The 12,947-nt window shown below is 37.9% G+C and overlaps 1 protein-coding gene across 2 annotated transcripts in view; it reads right to left on the bottom strand.

Moving 5' to 3' along the window:
* LOC123524470 (protein phosphatase 1G-like) overlaps positions 1-12,947 on the bottom strand; it is a 194,055-nt gene that overhangs the window by 128,171 nt on the left and 52,937 nt on the right. Inside the window, exon 5 of one of the 2 annotated variants that reach the window (XM_045302684.2) lies at positions 10,893-11,530. In XM_045302684.2, the coding sequence (XP_045158619.2) occupies positions 10,893-11,530 (638 nt within the window). The remainder of the gene's footprint in view (positions 1-10,892; positions 11,531-12,947) is intronic. The other variant, XM_053538840.1, reaches the window with a different exon arrangement.

The raw sequence follows: 12,947 nt of genomic DNA, 5'->3' as shown, positions 1-12,947 counted from the left end.
CATATGGTCCAAATTTGATGCCTGTACCTTCAAAAATGTGGAAGTAGGTCACTAGGTCAAAATCAAGGTCAAAGTTTTTTCCAGTGCACAAAACTATGCATGTGGTCCAAATTTGAAGGCTGTAGCTACAGAAATGTGAAAGTAGGTCACTAGGTCAAAATCAAGGTCAACTCATGTCAAGGTTCATCTTGCCACTCAAAAAATATACATGTGGTCCAAATTTGAAGGCTGTAGCTACAGAAATGTGAAAGTAGGTCACTAGGTCAAAATCAAGGTCAACTCATGTCAAGGTTCATCTTGCCACTCAAAAATATACATGTGGTCCAAATTTGAATGTTGTAGTTATTGACAAGAACATTTTAAAAGCTTTTCCCTATATAAGTCTTATGAACCATGTGACCCCCGGGGCGGGGCCATTTTTGACCCTAGGGCGATAATTTGAACAAACTTGGTAGAGAACCACTAGATGATGCTACATTACAAGTATCAAAGCCCTAGGCTTTGTGGTTTGGACAAGAAGATTTTCAAAGTTTTTCCTTATATAAGTCTATGTAAACCATATGACCCCCAGGGCGGGGCCATATTTGACCCTAGGAGTAAAATATGAACAATCTTAGTTGAAGACCACTAGATGATGTCAGATACAAAATATCAAAGCCCTAGGCCCAGTGGTTTTGGACAAGGGGTTATTCAAAGTTTTTCCCTATATAAGTCATTATAAACTATGTGACCCCCAGGGCGGGGCCATATTTGACCCCAGAGAAATAATTTGAATCATCTTGGTAGAGGACCACTAGATGATGCTTCAAACCAAATATCAAAGCCCTAGGCTCTGTGGTTTTGGATAAGAAGGTTTTCAAAGTTTTTCCCTATATAAATCTATGTAAAATATAGAAATAAACAAAGGGCCATAACTCACTCATAAATTGTTGAACCAGTCTGATTTTCAGGGGGACACAACTAGGGTACCAAAACATCATTCTGACAAAGTTTGGTCAAAATCCCCCCAGCAGTTTCTGAGGAGATGCGATAACGAGAAATTGTTAACGGACGGACGGACGGACGCAATGACGGACGGACGGACCACGGACGCAGAGTGATTTTAATAGCCCACCATCTGATGATGGTGGGCTAATAAATGCTGGATCAGATTGTCCTACAACAGATTTTTAACAAGAGCTGTCACAGGAGACAGTGCGCTCGACTATTTCGATGCTGGATAGTGAAACTGGGCACATCTGAGGAAACTAGAGCCGTCACTGGAGTGTTTAATGACTCCAATTGTGGATGAAGATATTGCACAATAGCCTGAGTCTATGTCAAAAATATCAAATTAAAGTAAAATGTATCAAAACACTATATAAGTATATCCTAAGCAAAAAGGGGCATAGTTCATTAAATATTGGTGCCAGAGTTGTGTAGCTTGTGTCATATAGTGTGGGTGATGATGTTGAACAACTATTTTAAGTTTGAATCAAATCCATTCAGTAATAACAAAGACAGAGTGAAAGTGCATCAAAACTTTAACCTAAAATTCTATGTAACAAGAGGACCATGATGGTCCTGAATCGCTCACCTATCTCCACATGACCCAGTGTTCAACTGAGTATGACATCGTTATTTCTATTATTTGACATAGTGACCTAGTTTTTGAGCACATGTGACCTAGATATCATCAAGATAAAAAATTCTGACCAATTTTCATGAAGATCCATTCAAAAACATGGCCTCTAGAGAGGTCACAAGGTTTTTCTATTATTTGACCTAATGACCTAGTTTTTGAAGGCACGTGACCCACTTTTAAACTTGACCTAGATATCATCAAGGTGAACATTCTCACCAATTTTCATGAAGATCTTGTGAAAAATATGGCCTCTAGAGAGGTCACAAGGTTTTTCTATTTTTCGACCTACTGACCTAGTTTTTGAAAGCACATGACCCAGTTACGAATCTGACCTAGATATCATCAAGCTGAACATTCTCACCAATTTTCATGAAGATCCATTGAGAAATATGGCCTCTAGAGAGGTCACAAGGTTTTTTCTATTTTTAGACCTACTGACCTAGTTTTTGACCCCACGTGACCCAGTTTTGAATCTGACTTAGATATCATCAAGATGAACATTCTGACCAATATTCATGAAGATCTCATAAAAAATATGGCCTCTAGAGAGGTCACAAGGTTTTTCTATTTTTAGATCTACTGACCTAGTTTTTAATCCCACGTGACCCAGTTTCGAACTCGACCTAGATATCATCAAGGTGAACATTCTGACCAATTTTCATGAAGATCCATTGAGAAATATGGCCACTAGAGAGGTCACAAGGTTTTTCTATTTTTAGATCTACTGACCTAGTTTTTGACCCAACATGACCCAGTTTCGAACTTGACCTAGATATCATCAAGGTGAACATTCTGACCAATATTCATGAAGATCTCATGAAAAATATGGTCTCTAGAGAGGTCACAAGGTTTTTCTATTTTTAGATCTACTGACCTAGTTTTTAACCCCACGTGACCCAGTTTAGAACTTGACCTAGATATTATCAAGATGAACATTCTGACCAATTTTCATGAAGATGCATTGAGAAATATGGCCTCTAGAGAGGTCACAAGGTTTTTCTATTTTTAGACCTAATGACCTAGTTTTTGACCCTACGTGACCCAGTTTCAGACTTGACCTAGATATCATCAAGATAAACATTCTGACCAATATTCATGAAGATCTCATGAAAAATATGGCCTCTAGAGAGGTCACAAGGTTTTTCTATTTTTAGACCTACTGACCTAGTTTTTGACCCCACGTGACCCAGTTTCGAACTTGACCTAGATATCATCAGGTGAACATTCTGACCAATTTTCATGAAGATCTTGTGAAATATATGGCCTCTAGAGAGGTCACAAGGTTTTTCTATTTTTAGACCTACTGACCTAGTTTTTGATGGCACGTGACCCAGTTTCAAACTTGACCTAGATATCATCAAGATGAACATTCTGACCAACTTTCATAAAGATCCCATGAAAAATGTGACCTCTAGAGTGGTCACAAGCAAAAGTTTACGGACGCACGGACGCACGGACGGACGACGGACGACGGACACCGCGCGATCACAAAAGCTCACCTTGTCACTTTGTGACAGGTGAGCTAAAAAGGGGGAATAATTAATAAAAAATTGGTGCCAGAGTTATGCACCTTGTGTCATATGTTGTGGGTGATGATGCTGAAGAACTATTTTAAGTCTGAATCAGATCCATTCAGTAATAACAGAGATAGAGTGAAAGTGCATAAAACTTCAACCTGAAATTCTAAGTAAAAAGGGGAATAATTCATGAAAAATTGTGCCAGAGTTATGCATCTTGTGTCATATGATGTGGGTGATGATGCTGAACAACTATTTTAAGTTTGAATCAAATCCATTCAGTAATAACAGAGGTAGAGTGAAAGTGCACCAAAATTTTAACCTGAAATTCTAAGTAAAAAGGTGGAATAATTCATGAAAGAATGGTGCCAGAGTTATGCATCTTGTGTCATATGATGTGGGTGATGATGCTGAACAACTATTTTAAGTTTGAATCAAATCCATTCAGTAATAACAGAGGTAGAGTGGAAGTGCACCAAAACTTTAACCTGAAATTCTAAGTAAAAAGGGGGAATAAATCATGAAAAAATGGTGCCAGAGTTATGCACCTTGTGTCATATGATGTGGGTGATGATGTTGAACAACTATTTTAAGTTTGAATCAAATCCGTTCAGTCATAACAGAGATAGAGTGAAAGTGCATCAAAACTTTAACCTGAAAATCTAAGTGAAAAGGGGGGATAATTCATGAAATATTGGTGCCAGAGTTATGGCCCTTATGTCAGATGATGTGGATGATAATGAGGAATAAGTATTTCAAGTTTGAATCAAATCCATCAAGTAATTACAGAGATATGTTGAAAAAAGAGAAAGTGCACCAAAACTTTAACCAAGGTGGGGACGCGGAAAGACGCCGACGCCGACGCCGGGACGAGTAGGATAGCTCTCCTTATACTTCGTATAGTCGAGCTAAAAACAATCACAGAATTAAGCACAACTATAATAATTCGAAGAGAGTCTTCTTACATAAATATATAAAGTTGAATGTTTTAATGACTGTAAGTCTGGAAGAAGTTGAGTCAATCATTTTTCAACATTTTTTCCCAGCAATTTTTATCTGCTGACAGAAGTCACCAGGATATTTCACTGTGCTACAGAAGGTGATGATTGCATAACATTTCACCATTAAACTTCAAAATGATAATTAAACGCTAGAAAGCCGTCACACATAACAGGATAAAGTATGCTTGAACGTTCATATCCGAAAAGATGTTATCGAATTCCGAGTTATAACAGGTGCCCGCGAGCGTCGCTGTCCGTTATTTTTCCAATATAACTCGAAAAATTTGGTAATTTAAACTTAATTCTCTTCCTTTTTATTATCTTAATTCAATGCTAGACAAATATAACCCCTAAATGCAAAATAAACGAGCTCGTCGAACACGAAATGACCCCCCTTGATGCATTCAGTAATTGCACAAGGAACAGAAATTATATGCTCACTGTATACAAAAGTTCTACCATTCTGGTTTAATCTGACCTCGACCTTTAACCTATTAACCTAACAAAAGATTACAGAGTGATCTTGGCACCTGCCACTGAGCCATTTTTGAATGTTCCAAATTTCAAGACTAGCTCAAGGTCAAAATCAAGGTCAAATTTCATTTTGGTACAAAACAATGTGTATGTGGTCCAAATTTGAAAACTGTGGCTTGAGAAATGTGAAAGCAGGTCACTAGATCAATTTCAAGGTCAAAGTTCATTTTGGTAGACAGAACTATGCATGTGCTTCAAATTTGGAGGCTGTAGCTTGAGAAATGTGAAAGTAGGTAATAGGTAAAAATCAATGTCAAATTTCAATTCAGAACACAAAAATATGCATGCGGTCCAAATTTGAAGCCTGTAGCTTCAGAAATGTGAAAGTAGGTCACTAGGTCAATCTCAAGATCAAATTTCATTTCGGTACACAAAACTATGCATGTTGTTCAAATTTGAAGGCTGTAGCTTGAGAAATGTGAAAGTAGGTCACTAGGTCAAATTTGAAGGCTGTAGCTTGAGAAATGTGAAAGTAGGTCACTAGGTCAAAATCATATTCAAATTTTATTTCGGAACACAAAACTATGCAAGTGGTCCAAATTTGAAGCCTGTACCTTCAAAAATGTGAAAGGAGGTCACTAGGTCAATCTCAAGATCAAAGTTCATTTCAGTACACAAAACTATGCTTGAGGTTCAAATCTGAAGGCTGTAGCTTGAGAAATGTGAAAGTAGGTCACTAGGTCAAGATCAAGGTCAACTCATGTCAAGGTTCATCTTGCCATTCAAAACTATACATGTGGTCCAAATTTGAATGATGTAAGTTATGGACATGAAGATTCTAATTTTTTCCCTATATAAGTCTATATGAACCATATGACCCCTGGGGCGGGGCCATATTTGACCCTAGAGGGATAATTTGAACAAACTTGGTAGAGAACCACTAAATGATGCTACATTACAAAATATCAAAGCCATAGTCTTTGTGGTTTGGACAAGAAGATTTTCAAAGTTTTTCCCTATAGAAGTCTATGTAAACCATGTGACCCCCGGGCTGGGGCCATATTTGATCCCAGGGAAATAATCTGAATAATCTTAGTAGAGGACCACTAGATTTTGCTACATACCAAATATCAAAGCCCTAGGCCCTATGGTTTTGGACAAGAAGATCAGAAACCGTTTAACACTTCCTGGCCAATGTGACCTTGACCTTTGACCTAATGACCTCAAAATCAATAGGGGTCTGCTGGTCATGGCCAACCTAACTATCAATTTTCCTGACACTAGACCGAAGCGTTCTTGAGTTATTGCCCAGAAACCATTTTACTGTTCCTGGTCACTGTGACCTTGACCTTTGACATACTGACCTCAAAATCATTAGGGGTCATCTGCTGGTCATGACCCACCTCCCTATCAACTTTCGTGACCCTAGGCCTAAGCGTTCTTGAGTTATCATCCGAAACCGTTTTACTGTTCAGGGTCATTGTGACCTTGACCTTTAACATACTGAACTCAAAATCAATATGGGTCATCTGCTGGTCATTACCAACCTCCCTATCAACTTTCATGATCCTAGGCCCAAGTGTTCTTGAGTTATCATCCGGAAACAGTTTTACTATTCCGGGTCACTGTGACCTTGACCTCTGACATACAGACCTCAAAATCAAAAGGGGTCTTCTGCTGGTGATGACCAACCTCCCTATCAACTTTCATGATCCTAGGCCCAAGCGTTCTTGAGTTATCATCCGGAAACGGATTGGTCTACATTCCTACCGAACGAACGACCGACCGACATCTGCAAAACAATATACCCCTCCTTCTTCGAAGGGGGACATAAAATTATCATGTAAGTTGAATGAACATATTTTGTGTAAATTTCAACTTGAAATTTCGTAGTATAGTGACGCTTGCGGCCACGCACTTTGAACTCAAATTTTGGCCTTATAAAAACATTTTGACAAATTATTTATGAAAACATAACAAGTGCATTGCATTTGTAATTGATTCATTGTAAACTCAGTAAGTTTTTATAGCTTTATCGCTAAATTATCGGTTATTTTCATACCGATGTATTTTTTCAAATTTCAAGATGGTGCGCGACTTTTCATCGGGAAATTTACAAATCAAGATGCGGGAGTAAAGACACATTTGCTGTTTTTCTCGGTAAAACGGATCGATTTTTCTTGGATTTTTTGTTGGCTTTGAATTGGGAATTTTTTTGCCTCAATTGGGAAAAAAAGATACTATTTTCAAGTTTGAATCAAATCCATCAAGTAATTACAGAGATATGTTGAAAAAAGAGAAAGTGCACCAAAACTTTAACCAAGGTGGGGACGCGGAAAGACGCCGACGCCGACGCCGGGACGAGTAGGATAGCTCTCCTTATACTTCGTATAGTCGAGCTAAAAACAATCACAGAATTAAGCACAACTATAATAATTCGAAGAGAGTCTTCTTACATAAATATATAAAGTTGAATGTTTTAATGACTGTAAGTCTGGAAGAAGTTGAGTCAATCATTTTTCAACATTTTTTCCCAGCAATTTTTATCTGCTGACAGAAGTCACCAGGATATTTCACTGTGCTACAGAAGGTGATGATTGCATAACATTTCACCATTAAACTTCAAAATGATAATTAAACGCTAGAAAGCCGTCACACATAACAGGATAAAGTATGCTTGAACGTTCATATCCGAAAAGATGTTATCGAATTCCGAGTTATAACAGGTGCCCGCGAGCGTCGCTGTCCGTTATTTTTCCAATATAACTCAAAAAAATTGGTAATTTAAACTTAATTCTCTTCCTTTTTATTATCTTAATTCAATGCTAGACAAATATAACCCCTAAATGCAAAATAAACGAGCTCGTCAAACACGAAATGACCCCCCTTGATGCATTCAGTAATTGCACAAGGAACAGAAATTATATGCTAAAGGGTATACAAAATTTTCTACCATTCTGGTTTAATCTGACCTCGACCTTAACCTATTAACCTAACAAAGATTACAGAGTGATCTTGGCACCTGCCACTGAGCCTTTTTTTGAATGTTCCAAATTTCAAGACTAGCTCAAGGTCAAAATCAAGGTCAAATTTCATTTGTACAAAAAAATGTGTATGTGGTCCAAATTTGAAACTGTGGCTTGAAAAATGTGAAAGCGGGTCACTAGATCAATTTCAAGGTAAAAGTTCATTTTGGAAAGACAGAACTATGCATGTGCTTCAAATTTGGAGGCTGTAGCTTAGAAATGTAAAAAGTAGGTAATGGTAAAAATCAATGTCAAATTTCAATTCAGAACACAAAAAAATGCATCGGCCCAAAATTTGAAGCCGTAGCTTCAAAAATTTGAAAGTAGGTCACTAGGTCAATCTCAAGATCAAATTTCATTTCGGTACACAAAACTATGCTTTGTTGTTCAAATTTGAAGGCTTAGCTTGAGAAATGTGAAAGTAGGTCACTGGGTCCAAATTTGAAGGCTGTAGCTTGAGAAATGTGAAAGTAGTCACTAGGTCAAAATCATATTCAAATTTTATTTCGGAACACAAAACTATCCCAAGTGGTCCAAATTTGAAGCCTGTACCTTCAAAAATGTGAAAGGAGTCACTAGGTCAATCTCAAGATCAAATTCATTTCAGTACACAAAACTTTTCTTGAGGTTCAAATCTGAAGGCTGTAGCTTGAGAAATGTGAAAGTAGGTCACTAGGTCAAGATCAAGGTAAACTCATGTCAAGGTTAAATCTTGCCATTCAAAACTATACATGTGGTCCAAATTTGAATGAGTAAGTTAGGGACATGAAGATTCTAATTTTTTTCCCTATATAAGTCTAAATGAACCATATGACCCCGGGGGCGGGGCCATATTTGACCCTAGAGGGATAATTTGAACAAACTTGGTAGAGAACCACAAAATTTATGCACATTACAAAATATCAAAGCCAAGTCTTTGTGGTTTGGACAAGAAGATTTTCAAAGTTTTTCCCTATAGAAGTCCTATGTAAACCATGTGCCCCCCGGGGCTGGGGCCAATTTGATCCCAGGGAAATAATCTGAATAATCTTAGTAGAGGACCACTAGATTTTGCTACATACCAAATATCAAAGCCCTAGGCCCTAGGGTTTGGAAAAGAAGATCTGAACCGTTTAACACTTCCTGGCCAATGTGACCTTGACCTTTGACCTAATGACCTCAAAATCAATGGGGTCTGCTGGTCATGGCCACCTAACTATCAATTTTCCTGACACTAAAACCGAAGCGTTCTTGAGTTATTGCCCAGAAACCATTTTAAACTGTTCCGGGTCACTGTGACCTTGACCTTGACATACTGACCTCAAAATCATTAGGGGTCATCTGCTGGTCATGACCCACCTCCCTATCAACTTTCGTGACCCTAGGCCTAAGCGTTCTTGAGTTATCATCCGAAACCGTTTTACTGTTCAGGTCATTGTGACCTGACCTTTAACAACTGAACTAAAAATCAATATGGGTCATCTGCGGGTCATTACCAACCTCCCTATCAACTTTCATTATCCTAGGCCCAAGTGTTCTTGAGTTATCATCCGAAACAGTTTTACTATTCCGGGTCACTGTGACCTTGACCTCTGACATACAGACCTCAAAAATCAAAAGGGTCTTCTGCTGGTGATGACCAACCTCCCTATCAACTTTCATGATCAAACCCCAAAGCGTTCTTGAGTTATCATCCGGAACGGATTGGCTACATTCCTACCGAACGAACGACCGACCGACATCTGCAAAAAATATACCCCTCCTTCTTCGAAGGGGGACAAAAAATTTATCATGAAAGTTAAGAACATATTTGTGTAAATTTCAACTTGAAATTTCGTATTTATAGTGACGCTTGCGGCCACGCACTTTGAACTAAAAATTTGGGCCCTTTATAAAAACATTTTGACAAATTATTTATGAAAACATACAAGTGCATTGCATTTGAAATTTGATTCATTGTAAACTCAGTAAGTTTTTATAGTTTTATCGCTAAATTATCGGTTATTTTCATACCGATGTATTTTTTCAAATTTCAAGATGGTGCGCGATTTTTCATCGGAAATTTACAAATCAAGATGCGGGAGTAAAGACACATTTGCTGTTTTTCTGGGTAAAAGGGATCGATTTTTCTTGGATTTTTTGTTGGCTTTGAATTGGGAATTTTTTTGCCTCAATTGGGAAAAAAAGATACTATTTTCTATTGGGAACATGACCGATTAACGGCTATAAAATCGGGCAAAAAAAAACCCTGATCTGCAAAACAATATACCCCTCCTTCTTCGAAGGGGGACATAACAAGTTTCAAGAATAAGAGCTATTCATAAGTAGCAACAAAGGGTAGTAAGCTTTGTTTTTCTAAGTCCACAAAAAACTCCTTACCAGGTAGAGGTACCTTAAAATACACCTAAAATTTGAAAGTAACATCTATGTTGTACCACAGGAAAGTGGTCTTGATTTTTCCCTACGGTCAATTATAAACAAGAGGGCCATGAAGGCCCTGTATCGCTCACCTGACCTATTGACCTAAAGATCATCAAGATTAACATTCTGACCAAGTTTCATTAAGATATGGTCATAAATGTGGCCTCTACAGTGTTAACTACTTTTTCCTTTAATTTGACCTAGTGAACTAGCTTTTTACCCCAAATGACCCAGATTCGAACTTGACAAAGATCATCAAGATTAACAGTCTGACCAGTTTCATGAAGATATGGTCATAAATGTGGTCTCTAGAGTGTTCACTAGCTTTTCCTTTTATTTGATCTGGGGACCTAGTTTTTGACCCCAAATGACCCAGATTCCAATTTGGCCTAAAGATCATCAAGATTAACATTCTCACCAAGTTTCATGAACATAGTCATAAATTTGACCTCTAGATTGTTAACAAGCTTTACCTTTGATTTGACCTGGTGACCTAGTTTTTGACCCCACCTGACCCACATTGAAACTTAACCTAAAGACCGGATGGGAGTGTCCAGATCATGTGGTGCATTTTGGGTCTATTTCCACAACAGTGTCATTCAGTTTAACGAAAATTTTGATTAATTATAAAATGTTAGATCTGGGCACTACATTGTAGAAACAATTTTTTTTTTAATTATGGCCCTGAATAGCTCTACAGGGCAACACCTGCAATATGTTTAGGGAAATTATTTCACCTTGCACTCCTGATTTTTTACTTTCATCTTTTAGACTTTCCACCTGGATGAATAAAGTCATTTAACTGATCTTCATTCAATGCATTAAACTACATGAGATAACTTTACCATACCTGAACACCTGATCCTGAAGGTCCTGAACTACTACATCCAGCATCCGAGGATCCTGTACCAGAACCAGAGGATCCCGCTCCAGATCCTGAGGAAGAACTACATGCAGAACTAGAGTCACTTGACCCACCAGCACTAGAGGGACCATCTTCCATCCCAGACTGACTTTCATTGGATCCTGAGGAACCCCCTCCAGAGCCAGAGGGTGTTTCCCTAGAGCTAGAAAATTGTGACGATTCAATAACATCTGTTGCTGCTGTTGTTGAATCTCCAGGTTTTTTGTCAACCTCACTGCCTTTATCAGAAGTACTGTCTGGTTCTTCTGATTTAACACAAGCATCATTTTGTAACATATCACCTTGAGCAGCTTCATGGCTATTTTCGCCATTTTTTATTGGTTTAACTTTTGCAGAACTACTAGAACTGTTTTTATTTTCAGTTTTTACATCACCAGTGCTGTCAGGTTCAGTGGTAGCACCATGAGTCTCTGCTTCACGTAATTCTTTTTCTACATTGAGATTATTGTCATTATCAGGCGTCTGTCCATTCTCTAACTTGGTATCTAACCTTGCTGCTATAGGATCAGCTGATGTACTGGTAGCATTATTGTTCTTAGCATCACTGTTATCTGCTGCTGCTGCTGCATTTAGAAAAGAACAAATAGTACAGCAGTCAATTATCAGATCAGATATGCTTTTCACTACAGAAAATATCGTACTTAACTATTTCACCAATTTTAGTGAAAATTATGTACCTCAAACTAGAGCTATTACTAAAGGTCATTAATACCTACAGGAACCTGGGATTTGTGCATGACACTGTCTCATTTAGATTCAGGTAAACATTCATTCTAGATAAATAAACGTGAGGGCCAAGATGGCCCTAGATCGCTCACCTGAGTAACACACCATAACAGTGTAAACATGTTTGACCAAGTGACCCAGGTTTTGACACCACATGACCAAATTTCAAGGAGATAAACATTCTGACCAAGTTTCATGAAGATTGGAGCAAAAATATGGCCTCTACAGTGTAAACAAGAGTTTTCTTCAATTTGACCTAGTGACCTAACTTCTGACCATACCTGACTCAATTTTTAACACATCCAAGATTTCATTGAGACAAATATTCTGACCAATTTTCATCAAGATTGGATTAAAAGTGTGGGCTAGTCCAAGATTCATGAAAACAAAATTTAATTCTGACAAAGTTTTGTGAGGTTTCGAGCAAAAAACAGGCCTCTAGAGTGTAATCAAGCTTTTCCTTTCATTTGACCAGGTGACTTAGTTTTGACCCCAGATGAAGCATATTCAAAATTGATCTAGATTTCATCAAGACAAACATTCTGACCAATTCTCATGAGTTTCAAACTTAAAATGTGTTCTCTAGAGAGTTATCATGCTTTTCCTTTCATATGATCAAATGACCTAGTTTTTGATCCCACATGACCCAGATTCGAACTTGACCAAGAGGCTATCAAGGCAAACATTCTGACCAATTCTCATCAGTTTCAAACTTAAAATGTAGACTCTAAAGTGCTAACAAGATTTTCCTTTGATCTCGCCTCGTGACCTAGTTTTTGACCCCACATGACCCAGATTTAAACTTGGGCTAAAGATCATCAAGATAAACATTCTGACCAAGTTTCATTAAGTTATGGTCATAAATGAGGCCTCTAGAGTGATAACAAGCTTTTCCTTTAATTTGACTTGGTGACCTAGTTTTTGAACCCACATGACCCAGATTCAAACTTGACCTAAAGATCATCAAGGTTAACAATCTGACCAAGTTCCATGAAGATACAGTCATAAATGTGGCCTACAGAGTGTTAACAAGCTTTTCCTTTGATTTTTTTTGACCTGGTGACCCAGATTTGAACTCACCCTAAAGATCATCAAGATTAACATTCTGACCAAGTTTCATAGAGATATTGTCAACAAGAGATCACAGAGTGATCTTGGCGCCCACCAATGTGCCATTTTTGAGTGTTCCAAATTTCAAGACTTATTGACTAGCTCAAGGTCAAATTTCATTTCCGTACACAACACTGTGCATGT

Source organism: Mercenaria mercenaria, chromosome 3 (genome assembly GCF_021730395.1).
Source record: "Mercenaria mercenaria strain notata chromosome 3, MADL_Memer_1, whole genome shotgun sequence".
NCBI lineage: Eukaryota > Metazoa > Mollusca > Bivalvia > Venerida > Veneridae > Mercenaria > Mercenaria mercenaria.
This window is presented reverse-complemented; position numbering and strand designations above follow the sequence as displayed.